Genomic DNA, 20,713 nt, shown 5'->3' with positions numbered 1-20,713 from the left:
ACAGCGTTTACATTCAGCGCTGCTCAGATAAACCATATCAGCCGGCGCAGCTGAAGAGGAGCCGGGCGCGGAAGGAAGGGCTGGCTCCTGCTCAGTGTCAGCCCCGCTGGGCTGCGAGGGTATTTTCCTGCCTTGTTTTCTTCTCCCCGGGGCGTTGCTCAGAGCAAGGAGCCACCAAAACTGCCACACTGGTGAGGGTGGCCATGGCTGGGTCCGTACAGTGAAGCCCGGAGCTCCTGGCTCTTATCCTGGCGCAGATAAAAGGGAGGAAGAAGGGAGGTGTCCTTCAAGCTGCTGGGAATGTGCAAGCTCTGTCTCCCAAGGCTTCTCACCCTGTGCCACCCCACAGCCATGGGAGCGCTTCTCCTTACTGCCAGCTCCCCTGGGGTGGGGTTTCATAGGAATTTCAACGGCCGTATTAAAAACAGCAGTGCAGTTTTTGCATATCCTCTTTGTTAATCTCCCCCCTGCAGCTGTACTTCTGCCTGTCCCTTGCGGTGACCTCCCGGCCCTGCCCTCAGCTGTCACCTGGTGCCAGCAGGGTATTGACACACGGTGCACATGTCACCTCTGATCCCACACCAGCTCCGGGATGGTGGAGCCATCATTCCCCCGGCCTGTGACAGGCGTTGGGCAGGAGCACCGACCCTGGGGCCGGTGGTGTGGATGGAGGGGCTTTCCTGGAGCTGGAGCATGGCAAGCGGGCCAGGAGCACACCCTGTGCCGTGCCTTAGCCATCAAATTCCTCCTTCCCTCCATCTCCCAGCCCACAAAACATCACCGGGGCCACCAAGGTGCTTTCTCAGAGCCAGATCTCCACCAGCTCCCTTGGGGGAAGGGTGGCTCCTGGAGAGCAGCATCCCCAGGCCGGGACACTTGGGAACAGGGTGGGTTTAGCACTCCACGAGCACAGGGCAGTGAGGGTGTGAGCCCACTGTCCCAGCCCCTGGGCCAATTATCTGGTGTGGTGTGAGCCTCAGCCTCCCACCTCCTCCTTTTCCACCAGCGCTTGCAGAGCCCTGGCGAGGCCACAGGGTCTGGGTCACGGCGTGATCGTCACAGCCACCCTGACGTGACAGCATCTGGGGGTAAATATTAGTACGAAGTGAAGGGCTGTGTACATATTTTCTCCCTGCAAGGTAATGCTGAAATTCTCTGCTCCTTTTCAATGAGCAGTTGGGAAAAACAGCCCCATTTTAGCAACTTCTGGCCACTGCTGGTCCTGGGTACCCTCAGCTCAGCGTGCAAAGGTGTGAGAGCTTCGGGTCCCCACTGCAGCCTCCCCACTCCAGAGCTGAGTCCTTTTGCTCGTGGTTTCCCAGCCGATGTTTCCCATCTGGAGCAGAGCAGTGTGCAGGCTTTGCTGACTCTTCACTTCCGCCTGGAAGCGTGTACAGGATGTGGCAGAGACTCCGAGGATGGCTTATTAATCACGTTAACAGCACCAAGTGGGTTTTCGCCCCACCAGAAAAGACACAGCAGGAGAAGACAGATTGAACCAGGCAGTTATTCCCCTCCTCCACATCCCTTCTCTGTGGCCGTGGCTGGTTGGGCTCAGCTTTGTGAAGCTGTAAGGAAAGAAAAGGGTTCCCCTTGCAAGGCCACTCTTGAAACTGTGGCTTGGGGACTCCAGAGTAGCTCAAGTGCTTGCCCATGTAAAACTACAGCGCTCAACTGCTGTTTTTTCCAACATGCAGGGCTGGAGAACACCGTTGTTGCCCTCAGCCCAACAGGAGAGGTTGACACCAGGCTCCCCAAGACCCCGAGCAGCCTCCAAGGCACCAATCTCTGCCCTCCTCCCTCTCAGAACAGTTTCCCCCCAGCTTCAGTCCAAAACTGGGATCACTCCCCTTAAAATTTCTCGTGGCCAGGCGCTGGTATTTTCTACCTCCCTGGTGAGATGGGTTTTCCCATTCCTGAAAGACTGTTCTGTATCTGGGGTAAAGAGGAGCACAATAAACAGGATTGCTTGAATTTGTTTTCCAAGCCTTGTATCCCACGCAGTGGAGCTTACGGGACCATAGCATGAGTCTGTCTGTTTGTCCATCCATCCTCTGCCAACAGCTTTGGAAAGGTTGGCCAGTGTCAGCTGAAGGGTCTGTTTTGCAAACGAGGGAGCTGGAAAGACCCATGGGGGAAAACCACAAAGTGACCCAACCCTTCTTGAACCCAACCCCCTGCAACGTGATCCAGCCTCAGGGAGAGGCGCAGGAGGAGCCACCAGGGACTGAGACATGGAAAACTGGGCTGCTGCTGCTCAGGGAGCTGTTTGTTATTTTTACAGGCTGGGAACAGGCTCACAGTCCTCGGTGGTCGTGGTTGCTCTGTGTTGTGGCCATCAGCGTGCGTTTTGGACCAGCTGGGCTGCCAAAGGCACAGGAATAGCTCCCGATCCAGGGAGATCCCCTGCTGGTTTGTACAACATACCTGGAAGGCAAGTGAAGAACCCGGAGGAGGGGCAAACCCTTCCCTCCCTGCCTGAGTGCGCTGCTAAGGAGCCTCCAGCCACCCCTACCACCCTTGGTGGGCACATCCACTCCTTTTGCCGCTGCTTTCCAGCCAAAAATCTCCCTCAGAGGGAACAGGAACCCCCCACGGCCATGGGGCAGCCCCCCGACACCCCGTCACCTTCCAGCCACCCCATCAGAAAGAAAGCAAGCAGAGCAGGAGGGAGTTTGATTGATTTATCCACTGAAGATACAAGTTTCGGTTTAATAACACCATTTTGTCCGGTTACAAACATACTAAAAACCTACAAAAAGAAAAACGAGTTACACCCATATACACGGAAACGCAGGTATAAAACCAGCACGGAAGCGGCGAGGAACACGAACATGAACAGGATCTGCAGCAGGAACGAGGAAAGACACGGAGTTACATCAGAGCGCGCACGCTCGCGTCTGTGGGTCACGCCGGGGCTGGTTCAGACGTACTAACGATTAGAGACAACTTCAGCTATGGAAAATAATTAGCGCCGCAGCCCGGCAAAGAGCTCAGAGCCAGGCGGGTGGTTTTGTCCATCCCTTCCCCTAAGCTGGTCCAAGGTCAGCGCCTGGGTTTCCTTTTTGTCCCTCTGTCTGATGGTGCTGGCCCTGAGCAGCCCTCGCTCCCGCGTGCCCGCAGCAGGGCAGCTTCCCTATGGCAAGGGGCAGAGAAGGCCGAGTTCTGGCACCAGAGTCCAGCCAGGTGAAATCTGGGCCCCCCTGAAGTCGCAGAGCATCCCCTCAGACAGTGGGGAGACACCGCGACCTCTTTCCTGGGACAAAGCGGCAGAGATGTGAGAGGATTCCCCCGGGAGAGCTCACGGCTCGGCTGCCTGGGGGATTTGTCACCCCCCAAGAGAAGATGAGGTTGGTGACACAAGGCCCGTAAGGGTTCTGGTGGTGTTGGGGGGTGCCTGAAGAGCTAAACCTGCCATGAACGTTGGCCGTGGGAGCGGGGACGAGGTGGGTGGGATCTGTGCCCCATCCCAGCCCAGTGCCTCCCATTCCTCCCAGTGCTCAACCTCCTCTGCTCAAACGCTGAGCTTCAGGGCGGGCAACAAGAGTTGGCTGATGCAAGCGGGTGCTGCCAAAGAGAGCCAGGACGAGGTGCTCGGGTGGGACCCTGCCCCAGGGACACTGAATCCCCCCTCACTCAGCATTTCTCTGCCTCTGGCAGAGGGCACAAAGGCTTTCCCACCTGGATCACAGCCGCAAGCCCAGCCCGGATGATAATGCCGAGGCACCGGCTGAGCCAGGGGTTGGCTGGCTCTGGGGGGCACAGGGGTCCTGGCTCCTCCACAGGGCAGGAGAGAGACCAGCAGGCCCCCAACATGTGCTGGCAACGATGCCCCGAGCCTCAGCTTCTCACCTGTGAGTTTTGGGGAAAAGACTTGGCAAGTTGGTCCCTACCTGCCACCACCAAGGAGAGCAAAGCCCGGCCCAGAGGGCCCTCAGCACAGTCCAAGTGTGCCAGGAAGTGAAAGGTCAAGCCCCAGAGAGCAAGACCTGAACAAAACTGGGATAAAGGGGCCCCCAGTCAGCTGTGGTGGGATCGGGGGGAGCAATGGGCTGGCAGTGACAGGGAATGGCTGTGCATGGATGTGTGTGTGCCGGAGAGCCGTGCACAGAGCCAGGACGTGGCCCCCCTTTCTGCTCTTCCACGTGGCATTTATCAGCCCTGTCATTCTGGAATGGTACTTTTTCCTTATTCTGCTGATCTTCATCTCTCCCCAGATGAGAATGTTCCTGGATTTAAGCAATGCCTCCTCTGCTGAGGGCGGCAAAGAGGGGGCGTTCGTTTTATCTCCACCTCCTCCGCTCCCGAGCTTCACCCCAACAGCCCTCCTGCCTCATGTTACTTCCTATGAAGCTGCCAAAAATAAACATGTTTTCCTTTGCATCTATTGGAGCGGCCTGCAATTTGGCTGATGGGGGGGTGCTCCTCGAGGGACAGCAGCTGCACACATCTGGATCTGCTTTAGGAAAAAGTGCCTGGAAAAAGCCCCAAGCCCAGCACACGTGTGGGCGCACGAGCCTGCGGGTCAGCTCTTTCTAGGGATGTAAAAAGAGAAAGGAGAAACCAAAGAACAGTTCAGTGGGGAAGTGGGGGGAAACCTCCCTGATTCTCCTCCCCAAAAGCCAAGGCACACGGGTAGGTTGGGTATGAACGTGGAGAATTTCCAGACACTCCAAAGTGGCTTCTCTGCGGAGTGGGAGCCCAGTTTTGGATGTGGGAAGGGAGGGGAAGGGTTTGCGTTGAAAAAAAAAAATAAAAAAAAAAATTCCCACCTGGAGATTATTAACCTCAAAGGTTAACGTGCAAATTTTGTCTAAAGAGGAAACGTCCCTGTATGGAAACATCCCTGGCCCAGCATGCGCAGAGCACGGGGAGTGCATGAACTCACCAGAAATATGCGCTGCTGGCCTCAAGGCCCTGGCAGGAGTCAGTAAAGCTGTGCTCGTGAGAGCCCCGTGATGTGCACACACACAACAATCATCTAACAGTCTTGATCCAAGTGATCCCTCTCCAGCCCTGCACTGGAGGGAAGTCAGTGCCTGAACAGGTTTTTCCCATCCATCCCTGCCCCAGGCAGCAGCAGCCGTTTGCGGGAGGCTGCCGCTGACCCTCGAGGGATGAGCAGCCGCTGTGACGCTCCAGCACAAGCTGGAGGCAGCGGCTGGTGGCACCTGCGCCAGTGGTGCTGAATTTTGGGGCTGCTGATCCTAACTGACAGCCCACCCCATGAGCAAAGCAGCATCGCTTGTCACCCCGTGCCTGTCCCTTCCTTTTACAACCCGCTGGATCTTGCACGCTGCCATGCCAAGGACAGCGGTGCCTGAGCTGTTATTGCCACCCAGCTCTCCGTGGATGCCCAGGATGTGCCACTGCTCAGGCTCCGCTGCTCCTCTCCATCCGTGGCAGTGTGGGATGCAGGAAGGGAAGAACTGCAAGGCCAGAGTGGCTGCAGTGACACTACCGGAGTCCTTGGGCTATTTGAGATATAATAAACCTGTTCCTGGGGACGATTAAAAGCACAGGTGAGCAAAGCAGGAGCTTCTGTCTGTTTGCTCTGGAGGAGGGAGGTCAGCCTGGGGGAGTGACCACTGCCCCTCCAGCAGTGTCCCCACAGTGGAGGGATGTCCCCAAGCTGGCTGTAGGGATCCCAGTTGGAACTGTGGGCTGGTTGCCTTGTCCAGCTGGCATCCAGGAGAGGAGCTGGTCTCTCTCAGGAAGCTGCCAGCTCTCCAGGACAGCGGTGGAGCAAGGCCAGAGGAAATCTCAGAAGGGAACCCTCCTCCCACTTCAACAGATAACATTGCCTTTAATGCTAGAGCTCTAAAAATAGCAGAGGCCTTTAGGGAAATATTGGGTGGCAAGGATTCCAGAGCTTCCCAGCACATCTGACATTTAATCCTCAATCCTTTGCCATTCAGTTCCCAGAAATCTTATAAATCCAACCACACGTGGGCAGGAGGCAACAGGGCTGCTTCTTCTCCCCTTTTTACAGCTGCAGGGGAAACTGAGGCACGAGCCAGGCAGACTCACCCGGAGGTTCAGGGGCAGCTGGTGCTGGAGGCGGGATGAGTGCTCCAAGCCCTGCAGCCACGTTTTGGGGGGTGTGGGAGAAGCCTTTGCCAGGCACAGGCAGGAGCACTGCTGTCCCCAGGAGGGACACCGCTCCTGCGTGGGCTGATTTCTACCAGGCACTTCATTTGGAGGAACCCAGTTTCACCACGGGGGCAGGAATATGCTCTATACAAGGTATTTATTAATTTCAACAGAGAAGGGACCTTTCCTCACACCCAGAAATCCCTCCTGACACGTCAGTGCCATCCTTCCTCCTCCCGGTCACAGCCTGACGCCCCTTCCCGCCGAGAGGGCAGAGCTGGGCAGACAGACGGACGCACACCAGCTCCAGGGGCACTGGCACATCGTGTGCCACCCGAGCCCATCCTCAGGGAGCTGGAGGGCGGCGGGTGGGCGCACCAGCTCCCCACGTACGGCACAGGGATCCCACGGGCACACGGCGAGGGGAGGCAGCCCAAAGGCTCCCGCCTCCTTCCCGCTCTCCTGTGGTGCTGTGGGAGCGCTCCTCTCCCAGCCCAGCAGGGTTTGCCCCAGCCAGCCAAGGACAGGGACTGCGGGTGACCTGGAGCGCAGGGTGACGGGCACCCGGTGGCTGCCAGCCCTGCCAGCCCTGCCAGGCGATCCGGAAAGTGCAAAGCAAAGCATTCTCGGTGCCAGTCGGAGGTCTCCACCTGTGCCCCCAAAAGCCAGGTTTACCCCGGGGCTTCGCATGGAAAGTGAGGGTCGTGCTGTTTGTCAGTGAACGGGGCAGCAGCGCTTGAATAAGGGACTTTGAGATGGTGCAAGCGAGGTGCAGGATTCAGGAGGTGCTGATGGACAGGCCAGGACAGGAAGATGGAGCCAACAACCAACGCTCTCCCCTCGCCCTCTGCATCCCCTTCCAGAGTCCCCTGCAACTGCTTCGCGCCGACCCACCCACACCCTTCGTGGTTCTGTGGTTTGTTTGGTTTTTTGTTTTTTGGCTTATTTAGTTTGTTTTTAAACCCCATGGAGATCAAATTGTGACTTGGCAGCTGACGGAACTGGCCCTACCGGGCTCCCCAAACCGAGCAAAGATCTTGAGAAGAGACCAAAGTGAAGTCCTGGGGTGAGCGAAGCCCTCCCTGCCCCTCTCGTGGCCCCCTGGGCGCTCACAGGGTGGCAGTGGGGTACTGAGCCCAGCCCACCTCCTTGTAGGCCGCTGTCACGTGGGTGTAGATGAGGGTCTTCATCTTGGTCCAGGCTCCGTGTGCCTCCGGGGTGAAGTCGTTGGGGTATTCCTCAGCAATGACCTCCAGCATGACACCAGTCAGTTTCTGAGGGGAGGCAGACAGCAGGCAAGGGGTTAGTGACTCTCCAGGGAGCTGCTCACAGCAAATTTAGCTTTTTCTTACAAAAACACGTGAATCCTGTTGCTGTCTGTAGGACACGGATGTCCTGGAGGTCTGTTGGCACCCGTGGGAGCAGACAGGACAGGTCAGCAGCCTGCCCAGGTTAGAGGTGTGGCAGAGACCCAGGCACGAGGAGGGAGCTGCTTGCAGGTTGAAGCATCTCCCCATTCTGGGCACCTCAAATTATTTACAGAATCACGGAACATTCCAAGCAGGAAGGGACCCATAAGGATCATCAAGTTCGGCCACGTGGGGATCAAACCTGTGCTCTTGGTGGTATTAATTTTAACCAGCTAATTAGCCAACTAATTGTGCTTATTTTCCAAAAGAAGGCGCACACAGCCACAAACACGGACAGAGCCAGGTGGGTTTCCCCGGCCGGGGGGAGGTACTGGGTCCTCTGGCACCGGCTGTGTGTGCATGGAGGTCTCCACAGGACAGTGTCACGGTGGGGAGCAGCCCCCACACCCAGCCAAGGACAGGCAGCACCAGCTCACCGCAGCTCTCGCTCCCCTGCCCTCTTCCTAAAGCAGCCCCAAGGTTATTTTGCTCCTATCCTTTACCTTAAAGTAGATGGGCTCCACTTTGTGCTTGAGGGCGTGGGCCTTGCCCACCAGGGCCAGGACGGAGGAGACCTTTTCAGAGTCGTTGAGGTTCTCCACCACAGTGTTGATGGCCCCCATGACCCTCCGAGCGTGCTTGCGCAGCTGCAAGCTCCTCTCCATCTCCAGAGGGTCCTCCATGTGCTTGAACTGGCTGAAGTACTGCTTGGCCGAGGGGAAGTTCACAAAAAACCTTCCAGAAAGAACAGACATGAAATGCCATCAGGAGGGAGAGGGCAGGCTGAGGGGTTAAAGCCAAGCACGAGGGATGGAGGTGCTGGAAGCAAACCCCTGCGTCTCGCACAGCCAGGGCTGGTTTTCCTATCAAATTCCCCAGCAGTTGCAGCGTTCAGCTGACTGAAAACCGGCAGGTTGGTGCCTTTTCCCCAAACCCCATCTGCTACAAGGTCATCCCAGCTGGATAGTCATTCTCAAAGCAGAAGCAAGACTGAGTTCCTGATGCCCAGAGATGCCACCCAGGCGTGCCAGATGCTGGATGTGTGCCCACACATATCAAAACATCACATCCTGCCTCAGAGAGCTGGAGGCGAGCATGAAACCCTCTCTTTGTGCCATCCAGCCTCTCCTTGCTCCCATGGGCTTTATTTCTGCATTGCCACCCAGAACAGTCTCCCCTTGTCCGAGCTGCCCCGTCTTTCAAGACCCCACCAGAGTCTCCAGCAGGACCTAAGGCCTGAGCTGATGTCACTGCTCATTTGTGGTATTTTTCCCAGCACAAGGATACTCCAAAAACTCACCAGCCCCTCGGGGAGGAGGGCGGGACTGGGGACCCTCTTTTCTGCAGGATTAAATCAACCCCAGTGAAATGCAGCTGAAGGAAATGAAGTTGTGGTCACTGCTGATACGCTGAGCTCCCAGGGAGGTGCAGGGTTGGAGGGGACAGGGAGTTGAAGGGCACAAGGTAACAGGGGGAAGGGCTGGAGCCACCAAACCAACACCACCCATGCCAGGATTGCAGCTGGGGCTGACACTTGAGTCACATTAACCACCCCCTTCCACCAGGAGAGAGCCACGTCAGTGTTTGTTCCCCGCTTTCACCCAGCTCCCTCCCTCCTACGGAGCTCTCCCTGGCTCCTGGACTGGTGGAGGATGCTCAGGAGGCAGCAGAGTGCTCCCAGGCTGTCCCCTGTCATTCCTGGCTCCAGGCAGACTCTGCTCCCCTTCCCAAGCACCAACCCAAGCACCCACGGGATCCTGAACCCATCCCACCTCTCTCTCTCCAACCATCGCTACTTCTCTCCAGAACCAGGTGGGATCCTCTTCCCTGCTCACCACTCCATGAATAATCACAATATTGAGTACCAGGCTCCTTTACCAATTTGTTATCCTCCTTTTTCCCCCCTCCCTTCCTTCCCCCGCTGCCTTGGCTTGTGAAAGCTTGGGGGCATTGCCAAGGAAGCGGCGTGAAGCAGCGCCTGGAGTACACCACCACTTCTGTTGCTTCCCCAAGGCATCTGGGATTCATCAGATGGCCCAAAATAGGTTTTGGAGGTGTGAAGAGTGTGCAGCAGAAAGGATGGGGGAGGAAGGAAGGTGGAAGGGGGAGACAAGGTGTTGCTTTTAAAACCCAGAGGGGACCCATGACAAAACTCCTCTTGTTGTTGTGCAGCCTCCTCCTCCCCGGCACATCTGGTCCCTGTCGGGAGAAATCGCTCCCAGGCCTGGCTGTCTCCAGCTCCTGCTGCTACAGGGATGTTCAGTCCTTCAGCCTAGAGCTGTCAGAGAGGTGCTGGGGGATGGAGCTGCCCAGGGCTGCACGGATAACATCATTCCCAGGATTTAAGACTTTTGCCCGGGACATTTCACCACAGAAGGGTAAATGTTCCACTCTGGTTTAATGGAACCATTTCTTTCCAGCTGGACTCAGCATCCCTCTGCCCCCATCCCATCCCCAAACTGTTGCAACTCCAATCACCCAGAAAAGCCCTCCAGCTCCAGCTGGGGTTTTCCCATCCCTGCTAGTGGATCTTTCCCCTTAACAGGCTCCCCCCAGGCACTGGGATCAAGGATGTCGCTGGAAGTAGGACCTGCTGCCCCAGCCAGGGGCTGGAGGTTGCCAGCTGGTCCCTGTGTGCCTCAGCCTCTGAAACCACAGGAAGCTCCCCGAAAAGCTGTATTTTATCTCAGCTGAAGGGCAGGATGTTCTGAAGGCTTGGGAAATGAGTTGAGAAAAATCCCAGGTCTGAAGCAGGAAGGGAATAGCAAGGGGGGACTGACCTCTGCATCACCAGGATTTACAGTGCTCCCAACAGGAAAAGGGCCAAAAGGAGACTCTGGGACCATCCTCACCACCTCTCCCCACTTTTGGCCAGATATGCCAGGAGCAAAGACTCAAACACCCTCAAGACACCCCAACCTGCGTAACACCAGACCACTGAAGGATCCAAATACTCAGTTTCCAACCTTTCCCTGCTTTGCAGACCCTCAGGCTGACACCCCTATGGGAGCTGAGCCCACAGGATCCCAGGGGATCTGCCATCAGGACAGCAGCCGTGCTGGGGAGGCAAAACCAGCAAACCCTGTGTCTGCTGCACTTCTTCAGTGGAAAACTGAAAGAGAGGAGCCCTAAAACATCTTTGCTTCAAGAAAACCCATGGATGGCCAGAGACCTGCAGCCACCTCTCCTTGGAGAGCAGCAGGCACCTGCAGCAAGAACTTCTGCCTGGAGCAAATATTTGAGCTGTCAAACCACAGAGAAGAGGGGAGGAGGCTCACTCAGTGGTAGTTGTTAATAAACAGAGAAGATTAATTTAACACAAAGGTTAAATATAACCAGAGGAAAGGAGGAAAAACAAAAGAAGTAAAATAACTCCAACAATAGTGAGTTAGAAGGGGTGTTGGTTGGGGTTTTTCCATCTACAGAAAATTTTGGGAGTTCAAACCTCTCGGTCTCTGGAAGTTTTTTGGATCATTATGCATGCGTGTGTGTGTGTGTGGTGTGGGCTTTTTTCTCCATCAGAGTCATTAAAAGATGATATTTACCATTGCATATCACACAAAATGATGATTGATAGGAACCAGATGCCTGCATACCAATCTCATTAAATTTCTTTTTAAGCGATTCCATTCTCCACCCGCTAATTTGTACTCTGCCAGCTACATCTGGACCCAGCGGACAGGATGTCAGGATTGCTTTTCCTCTCTCTTTTGCCCTTATAACAGCTTTAAGGACACAACCATTCCCAGTAGCAGAGCCGAAGGAAATAATTAAGGTGCAAACCCACTGCAGTTACTGGAAAGCTGTTTTCTGTTAGGGCAGAGTGGCGTCTCCTCCATCTCCCCCACCTTCCTCCCTCTCCCCAGGGCATGCAGAGCAAATCCTGCACGGAGGAAACCTCCAGGCCCAGCCACCTCCTTGCCTCCCCAGCTGGAAAAAGGACACCTGGATGCTGCCTGGTCCCCCCCAGCACCTAAACCCTTGATACTTCCCTTACCCTGTTTGCAAACTGTGGGGTGAAAATGCTCGTGAACCCTCAGATCTGCTGGGAGGCTCCAGCTGAACCCCCAGCCGTTGGAGAACCCCCAACTTGGAGACCGTTTTTTTTTCTAAATTTCTACTGAATCTTTTAGGTTGGAAGAGGTCTTTCAGATCACCAAGCCCAACTCTTAACCCAGCCCTGCCAAGCCTATCACTAAAACACGTCCCCAAGTGCCACATCTACACATCCCTTAAATCCCTCCAGGGTTGGTGACTCAACCTACCAATGCTTTCATGTTTTCTCTCGCCTCGTCCCTCTACGTGGGAGAAACTCTAAGGCAGCCGGGAGCCTCTCGTGTCCCTTTTCAAACCTCTCCTTCCAGCTCCTCTCTGCTCGGGTGCCTACAAAGCAGCTGATAATGGGTAGGCAGGTGGTGTGTGATGCTGCTATTTATTTTGCCGAGGGCTGTCTCACCGCTTCGCCTGCTCGCTCCCCCTGCTCCTCACAACCACCTGTAGCCCATCATCCCCTTTTCAGGCTGGGGAAATGCTGCTGGGTGCTGCCTGGGTGTTTACCAAGCCCAGGGTGAGGAAGGTCTCAGCGGTGTCAGTGGCGCAGCTCAGCGAGACAGAAGGCGGCAAATCTAACGAGCAAGGAGAGGATGGTACCCGCCTGCTCCCGTGTCCTCTCTCTGAAAGCTCCTGGACAGGTGGAGATGGTGGTGGGCAACACCTCCAGCTTTGTCATGGGAGGGCCAGAGGGAAAAGGGCCAAGGCCCCCATCCACACACTAATGCTAAATTCAACTTCTACAACTGAGAGGAACGTGTAGCTGGCCTTCCTCCAGGTGAAGCTCACATCCCACTGCAAAGCCTTGGGAGTAGAATCCAGCAGAACACTGAACCGTGCTCGGAGGCTGCGATGCCCCAACGCCCAAGGCAGAGGGACAGGACACCCTGGTGGGGCTGGGAGCGGACTCAGCAGCGAAGATTCCACCAAACACATGAGCTAGAAACCCCCAGGGGCACGTCCTGCTCACTTCTGTGTGCACAACTCGCATCTCCAAGTCCTCATTGCTGTTGTTTTCTCCTACCACGTGTGTGGATTCAGCCCAAAGCCTCTTGGCTGCACGGATGAACCTTTAGGGTAGGGGTAAGGACGGCTTTCACGGGAGAAGTGAATTAACGGCACCAAAGCGCCTTTCCCACGTGTCTCTGGAGACGCACCTCCCTTGGAGCTGGAAGAAGACCCCTGGCTGGGTGGAGAGGCGGGTGACACATCCACGAGGACGTAGCCCATGTTCCACCACAGCTGTGAACCTGGGTGCTGCAGGTGTCCACCACCGCCTCTCCCATCCAACGCTCCCTTGGCGATTTCCAGCAGCCCCGGCTCAGCCTTGCCTGTGCTCGGGCAGGATCGCCAGCCAGCTGTCCCTCTGCGTTCCCCAGGCATGCCAGCCTGGCCAGGGCTGTCCTGGCATTTCCCTGCCATTAATGAGCCCTGCAGCTCCGCAGGCGGGCGCTGGCCCCGCCGTGCCCGGGCGCTGCCCCGCTCCGCCGCAGCAGCCTCATTAACGGGGCCGGCTGGAAGAACCTCCTGCTCTGGAGGAGGGATTGTCACAGCTGGGATCGACCCATCCTTAACCACAGCCAGGGAATCTGTCCGGGGAAACTGCTGGCCCTCTGTGCCCCTGCTCGCCTTGGTCACGGATGTCCTTGCAGCTCTCGAGGTGTTGAGTGGGATTTTTCTACCCCCAAGTGATGCATGGGCAGCATGGGGACAGGGGAAAGGCTCTTCTCCGGACATCCCAAGAGCTGCTGGCAGCCCCGGGGTGGTGCCTGGTGCAGGATGTGCCACAGGCATCCCCACACAGCTGCCTCGGCCATGAAGAAGCCAGAAGAGCTGGTCCTGGGAGCGGTGATCAGAGACAACGCAGTGGTAGGAGAAGGGGATGTTTTGAGGCTCGGCTAATTAAAGCCTCACTGCTCATGGAGTGGTTCTTAGGTTGGGAAATGTCCCTTATGCTGGCCTGTGCCAGCAGAGCCGAGCCCTGCAGCTCTCTGGCTCTCCTTGTCCCCACAAAAACATCACCCCATCTTGACCACAACCATCCCTGAGGGTGGGACAGGGACACTGCTGCTGGTCTTTTCACCGGGACCTTTTCAAAGAGAGATGTTGCATCTCTCTGAGCCACTTTGACCTGAAATGTGGCCTTCATCAGCCAGGAACGGAGCCTTTCCCTATGCACGCCTCCTCAAAACACATGTTGGCTTTGGGGTTGGCTGCAAAATCCCTTCTTTAAATGCTATTTTTGGGTAGATCCAACCCATACTTTTTTGATTCAGCTGGAAAATAAAAGGTTTTCTGCATTGCCAGACTCATTACTCAGATTTTTTGCTATTTTAACCTAGAACTCACAATAACGTCTGCCATCCAAGGAGTACTTTCATATTTTAAAGCTCTTTGCAAACTGTCTAATTCCAGGTGTGTTCGCTCAGACTAAGCAGCCGTCGCAATCCAGGGGCCTGATCCTGCACTGGCAAACCTTTTTCTTCCCCTCCTACACCTCTTGAGGGGGAAAGAGCACATCAGGAGTGATGGAGAAGGTGGAAATTTGGCAAGCTGATGGCTCTGAAGTGCAGACGGAGGGAGCAGTGATGGAGAAGCCCTGTGGAGGCAGCACGGCCTGTGGTGGCTGAGCCAGGTTGCGTTGCCTGCACTTGGCGTGGCATTAGCATTTGGTCCAGATTCTCCTGGGATCTAATAGAATCTATCCCTGGGCTTTATCCCCTGATGGAATCCATAAAGTTTTGTGGTCTCACATCTGTGCCTACGGTACGTGCGTGTGGGTGTGGGAGCGAGCGCGCGCGCCGGCCGGGACAGGCTGTGGTTTTAGCCCTGGGGTGCTGGGCTTAGCTGGGGTCTGCAAAGGAGAGAAGGGTCCCAAACCTCCCCTGATGTTCACCCCAAGGTGCTCTCAGCCCCTGTGTGCTGCAGAGGGCTGAGCCACCCTCGGGTGTTTGCAGCCCCCAGCTCCGTCTCAGAGTATTGCCTACAAACCATTGGAAAGAAAAAAGGGGGGCCCTGGGGAGGGACAGCCGCATGCTGGAGAGCTCCTGCACTGCACAGCGAGGGCTAATGCAGGCTCTGGAGGCTGCTCTGCTCTCCGGCTGTGAGCTCCGTGGCAAGGGAGGGTTCAAAAAGAACCGGTTCCTAAATAACAGATGGGGAAACTGAGGCACGGCAACGAGCCTAGAGGCATGGGGAGGTTACGGAGGAGCTTCGGGCCAGGGCTCCCAGCTGGCCCACTTGGGAAGCACTCAGCCAGGAGGCACAGCCCCAGGTGAGCAGCTCCAGGCTCCAGCTCCAACTCCTGCTCCAGCCCCAGCAAGGGTTAAGGCAGCTGTGAGATGGAGCCTGCAGAGGCCCCTGAGCTCCCCAGGAGGAAGATGAGCGTGGAGAGGAGACTCTGCTTCCTCCGGGGCGAGGCTCCCCACCGAGGAAATTGTCAATTAGCGACATAGTTTTAACCACAGAGCGCAGATTCCCAGGATCCGGTGGCTGCTCAGCCGTAGTCCCCATTATTCTTGTTTGTGTCCCCCGGGGTCCCAGAGCTCTGTGAGATCAGGGACCCATCGTGCTAGGGCAGGACCCCGGGGGTTTGCTGTGGGTTCGGGCGCCAGCAGCAGCCACGAGGGATGGGAACATGATGCCCAGCTCTGTGTCTCAGTTTCCCCACCTGCAAAGCACGGGAAGGCGAGGGGTGGGGTGGTGATAAAGGGCAGAGGAGCTGGGCTGGGTTCCTACAGGGTGGCAGCACTGCAGACCCCCCAATCGCTGCCTTTTGGGGGGCATTGCTGCCTCCCTGCCTCCACCCTTGGGGCACAGGATCAGGCCCCAGATTAATTTCAGAAGTGCTGCAGCCCCCAGCCCTTCCCACACAGGAAAACCTAAATCCCTGCCCTCAGCAGCTCTGGAGGCACGGAGAGACGATGGAGCAGGTAAGCGGGGAGAGACGCTCTGCCACCAGACACAGCCAAGTCCCCGGTCACAGCCCCGACCACGGACGTGCCGCCAGATTTACTGCTCTCTCCGCTCTCCCCGTGGGGGTTGCACCAAAGGGGGGTCCGCAGCCACACATCCCCCTTCCTTCTCCCTGGCCACACCTGTGCAAACCCCTTTGTGCCTCAGTTTCCCTAGCAAGGTGAGCAGGACCGCGGCGTGGGCAGCGGTGGAGCAGGCTGACCGGGGCACCCCCAGCCCCCGGCACGCTGCGTGCGCGCCCACCCAAAATGCGCCGGCAGGGTCAGCTCGCACCCACCCCGCCGGCGGCCGCCCACCGCCCCCTCCCCAGCCCCGACCTCTGGAGCTGCTGAATCACGTCTTGGGAAGCGGCTGCCGCCGGCCCGGGCTCCCGGCGGCCTCCACGCATGACCCACTTCTCCCGGCGGCTGCTGCCAGCTGCCGGAGCAGCCGGGGGAGCGGCAGCGCCGGAGCTCCGGGCCCCGGCCGGGGCTGCGCTGCTTTCGCCAGGCTCCTGCTTCCCCGGGGAGCTCAGGTGCGGCTCAGAGCTCGCAGCGCGGCTCAGAGCACAGCGCAAACCTCCTTGGCGACAGGGCTTGTGACAGCTGTGCCGTGCGGGTGCGGGGGGATGCGCTGCTCCTGCTCCAGCCGGTGCTGCTGGAGGGGATGGTACCTCTCCCAAATTGCATCACTGTCCTCAGGGAAAGGCAGAAGGCCAGATCTCACTTTAAGTTTTCCAGGGAAGCTCTGGCTGAGGAAGCAGGTGGTGGGGTTAGCTGGGATGTGCCAGGGCATGTGCCATGACTAAGGGTGTAAATGCTCCCAAAGAGCCAGGGGTCACCCTAGCAGGCAGTTCTGTCCTGCTCTGTTGTCACAGCAGGAGAAAACCTTCACCGCAGTGCACAGCTCTGCCTGGATTAAAAAGAATCCCAAACTGCACCAAAAACTTCTGCTGGGAAAGTTTGAGCTGGGACCAGAGCTCAGCCACACGGTTCCCACTGCCACAACTCGATTCCCCTCATGCCCAACCCTGCTCCAAGCACCACGGGGACTCCAAAAGCAATGAGTTGCCCTGGGTGAATCCCCCATGGCATTGGGGGAGTCCCTCAGTGCCCACTGTGGGCACACAGCCACTCCCTGTGCCTGTGGGCAGTGGGACCTGGGAGTGCTGGCAGCCGGGGTCATGGCACGACAAAGACAGTGGGCAAGGGGCCGGCCATCCATGGGTGGTGACCAAGCCCCAAGCTCAGCCTCATGGGAGGGGGCTGAGGGGAATGTTTAAACCCCCAGATCTCTGCCATTTCTGCTCCAAACCCAGCCTAGGTAGGTTTGGTGTCCCCAGCCGTGGAGCTGTCACACCTCCTGGCTGCCCTGGCTGCCAACAGGGCGTGGGGGCCACGGGAGGATGGGCTCAGACATCAGCTGGCTCTGAGAGAAGGAAATGTTTGTGAAGGAGCCAGAGAGGGGGCTCCGATGTCATTCTGGAATCTGTGAAGGGGTCTTGGTAAGAAAATCTCATTGCAGTGCTGGCAGCTAGCCTGGAGGGGAACTGGTTCTGCTCATTGTGATGTCCAGGGAGGCTCTGCTCCCTGCAGACCCCGTGGGCTCAGGGATTTAGCTCAGTCAATTGGAAAACTTTCAGACGATTATTAGTGAACAGCACATCCATCCAAGGACTTCCCTAAGCACCCCCAGCCCCCTGCTGCAGGAGAAAATGGGAAGGACACAACCCAGCCTCAGGTCTCCTACCTGGGGTGCCTGGTGTTTGGTGCAGGTGGGAGTCTGACCGGGGACATCCCAGCATTACCGACCCCAGGGATGAGTGGTGTCACTCTCTGACAGGATCTTTGCTGTTTGCCAATAGGTCACCGCAGGCATCTCTCCTGTCTGTCTCCTTGCCCTGCCCATCCTCCCATGCCCTCCTAAACACGGGAAATGGCCTGTTGGTGCCGTACCCCACCGCTACCCCAAACTCCCGGTGCCAGTGGGACCCTGTGGGATTTCCACTTGGCGCCTTCCCGCTGTACCCGGACACGGTTTTACTCCCAGACCACACAAGAACCCCCACCCGCCTCTGCTCCCCCCCCTCCAGAGCATCTCCCCTGCTCCGGTTGCAGGTGCCGAGTTTTGAGCTGCTGTCTGTGCCCCATCGCCATGGGGAGATGCTCCGCACCCCCCTCCCGGGACCGCTGTCCCCTCCTGTGCCCCCCACAGCCCCCTTCCACGGCCAACTTCGGCGCTCTCCTTCCCGCCGAAGCTGCCGCCGGAGGGACAGATGGTGCCCTCGGAGACACACCTGCTTGGGTTTTATCTTGGCTCCCAACTTGCATTATTTCACCCGCCAGCCTGCTACGGACCCGCGCCATCCGCACGCCGCTCCCTGGGGGGGCCAAAAACCCCAGACCCCCAACCCAGCCCAGCCCAGCCCGGGGCCGAGCTCCCCCCGCCTCCGCCGCCCCCCAGCCCCGGGTTAAGGTGACCTTTGCGTGGAAGCTTCCCCCAAAGTCCCCGGCAAGGCTCCCCCCGCTCCCCCGCCGCTGCCACCCGGCTCAAAGGTGTGGGAATCCGAGGAGCGCTGTGAATCCCTCCCTGCTCCCAGGCAGCAAATACACCCAGCCAGCTCCCCACTCGCTGTCATTCATCTCCACTCAGTTCTATATATTGTTCTGCCTCTTTCTCAGCTATAAAGAGATTCACTTGGATTTGCTGTTCCTTTTTTTTTTTTTTTTTTTTTGGTTTGTTTTTTTAAATACCTGATGAGTATGGAGACCCCAACGTCCTCGCAGTTTGCATATACTCTGCTCCATATCTCTTGAATAACCTTTTTCTCTGCGTCTGAAATCTCTTCACTTCTTTCCCATCTCTCAATCTCCATTTCTCCCTGGACTTTCTCCATGAAAAACAGCCGGCAGGATCCTCCGGGAAGCCAGGAGGAGATAAAGAGAGATGTGTGTGAGCGGGTATATCCTGCGAGAGGAGACAAGGTGTTTGCTCGGCAGCTCTGCGACGTGTGGATGTGTGTGTGTGTGCGTGTGAGTGTGTGTGAGTGCAGCTGCCTGTCAGCGTGTTTAGATATGGAATTTAAAAAAATATCCCGGAGGAATGATGCGTGCGATTAGATTTGAGATCTCCTAGTGCTGTCCATGGCTGTAGTTAGCTTCAGCTCGCCTCGGATGTGTGCGGCTGACTGATGAGGAACTGCCTGAAAGTAAAATATTCAAAGGCATTGCAAGACCAGCCTCTTCACCAATGTGTGAACGTGAGCTCACTTTCTCCCTCTCTCCTCCTCTCTCCCACTCCTCCCTCCTTTCCTTTTTTTTTTTTTTCCTCCCTGAAAGGGAGGGATGAGAGAGATGTTCTGGGCAACATCAGGACGGGGCTGGCGGGGGGAGGTAGTGCTGGAAGGTTTTTTTTTTCCAGCCCTTTGTAAACATCTCAGAGGAAATTCAGAATCCAGAGTGCTGAGTTAAAGTTAGCCCAAGCGCTGGCTGCGCCGAGTTCTGCCCCGGCTCTGCTCTTTGCACTCCCTGGTTTTGCAGGAGGTGATGTTCAGAAGGACAGACCCCTCACCTCCAGTTCTTGGGCTGCGAAGAGAATCGGGTCGAGAGGGGAGCACGAAGCTTCCCCACTGCGAGAATCTCCCTGTCTCCCAAAAGAGATCACGGTCTGTCCCACAGGGACTTTTTTTAACGCTGAGAATTTGCACTCCCTCCTTGTGGCAGGACCCAGCTGAAAGGGATCCAGAGTTAAGGCACTTGTGAAGTGAAGGTATTGTGGATTGCATCGCTCCTGGCAGCGCCTTGGCAGGGAACACCTCCGCTCCAGGCTCCCCGCCGCCTCCGTGGGTGTGCTTTTGGGGCCGGATTTTACCCAAACGCCGTTCCCAGCTCCCTAACAATCCGGAGTGTTAAACCCACAGCACAGTGAATTTGCACGGAGAGCAGGAAAACCCTACGGAGACTTGTAATAACCGCGAGTCCCCCAGGGGGGGATCGGAGAGCAGCGGAGCAGCGAGTGAGCCCCGCCGCCTCCCGCGGCCGCTGCGCGCCCAGGGCGGACGGACGGACAGACGGACAGACGGGCTGCGAGTGCCGCTCCGGCAGGCTGGGGGGTGGCTGAGCCCCTCGAGGGGCTGGAGCTTTGTTACTGCAGAGCTGTGGAGGCTTTTTGCTGTATTTCTCCTCCAAACCAGCCTTGGCCACCTCCCCATTAGCAGCCGCCAGTCGGGTGGTGTCAGCAAATTTGCTCTTGCAGAGCTAATGAGAGCTGGTGGAGAACAGGCTGCCCACACATCCCCCACCGCGGGTCCCCCAGGGAACGTGTGCTGGGACAGACAGGGGGCCCCACACATGCATGAACCCCTTGGGCTGAGAGCAAAGCTCAGCTGGGAGCTGCTGAACCCACCGGTGTGACGGCAGAGCAGTGTGGCCAGGCTGAGCCAGCCAGGGGTCAGGAATCGTTCAATAACACCACCAGCAGCTGCTGAATCAACAGATTTTCACCAAGTTTGGGTTTGCCTTGTGCCCATTAGCCACATTAGAATGAACAGCCACGAGCCCCAGCTCAAACATTAACTACGGTGTCCCCAGATGGGCAGAGGCAGCAGAGAAACCCCCCTGGATCTGTGATGGCACAGCCACGCTCATCACCTTCCCTTGGGGTGCAAGGGAAGAGGTGCTTTAGCCTCAGCTTAAACCCAGAGAGTGCAAGGGCTTTCAAAGAGGGGAAAAATCGAATACTTACCAAAGTGAGCACTGGGGGAATAACCTGGGGCGAGCGTTGGTTGTCACTTGCTGCGTGTTTAAGGAAAAGAAACCTTTGAGCTTTTGTACCTGGTGTCATAGTCCACCCCAGGCCCACAGACTGGCACGTAGTTCCTGGGTGTAGCAGGTGCTTTTCCTCAATCCCTGGCACCAGGAGACAAAATGTCTGGGCTCAAATGTCTGGGCTCAAAAGTCTCCATTTAAAAATATTTAAATATTAGAAAACATTAGAAAAGTGAGTGAGAAATCCCCCTGCCTTTTCCAGGTTCCTGCCTCCCTGCCTGGGCTCATCAGCCTGGCCCTGGCAGGTGCCCAGCCATTCCCATGTGCCATCCTGCTCCACAAAAGGAGATGGGGACTAAAGCAGTGGCGATTCTCCGCTACCTCGAAATCCCAAATGATCCCAACAGCCCTGCATTTCTGCCTCTCGTCCCAGACGTGGGA

The 20,713-nt window shown here is 57.0% G+C and overlaps 1 protein-coding gene across 2 annotated transcripts; it reads right to left on the bottom strand.

The window, feature by feature from the left end:
• Positions 1 to 2,670: 2,670 nt before the first annotated feature.
• CYGB (cytoglobin) lies at positions 2,671 to 18,784 on the bottom strand. 2 transcript variants are annotated; one of them, XM_040081886.2, is made up of 3 exons: positions 18,260 to 18,784; positions 8,006 to 8,237; positions 2,671 to 7,367 (listed from the first exon to the last, which is right to left on the bottom strand). In XM_040081886.2, exons 1-3 carry the CDS (start codon positions 18,400 to 18,402, stop codon positions 7,203 to 7,205), a joined length of 540 nt encoding a protein of 179 aa, XP_039937820.1. In that variant the 5' UTR covers positions 18,403 to 18,784; the 3' UTR covers positions 2,671 to 7,202. The 2 variants fall into 2 exon arrangements, with proteins under 2 accessions (XP_039937820.1, XP_039937822.1); XM_040081888.1 differs by lacking the exon at positions 18,260 to 18,784 and adding an exon at positions 15,845 to 15,952.
• Between the last annotated feature and the right edge of the window lie 1,929 nt (positions 18,785 to 20,713).

Source organism: Hirundo rustica, chromosome 18, assembly GCF_015227805.2.
Source record: "Hirundo rustica isolate bHirRus1 chromosome 18, bHirRus1.pri.v3, whole genome shotgun sequence".
Classification (NCBI taxonomy): Eukaryota; Metazoa; Chordata; class Aves; order Passeriformes; family Hirundinidae; genus Hirundo; species Hirundo rustica.
This window is presented reverse-complemented; position numbering and strand designations above follow the sequence as displayed.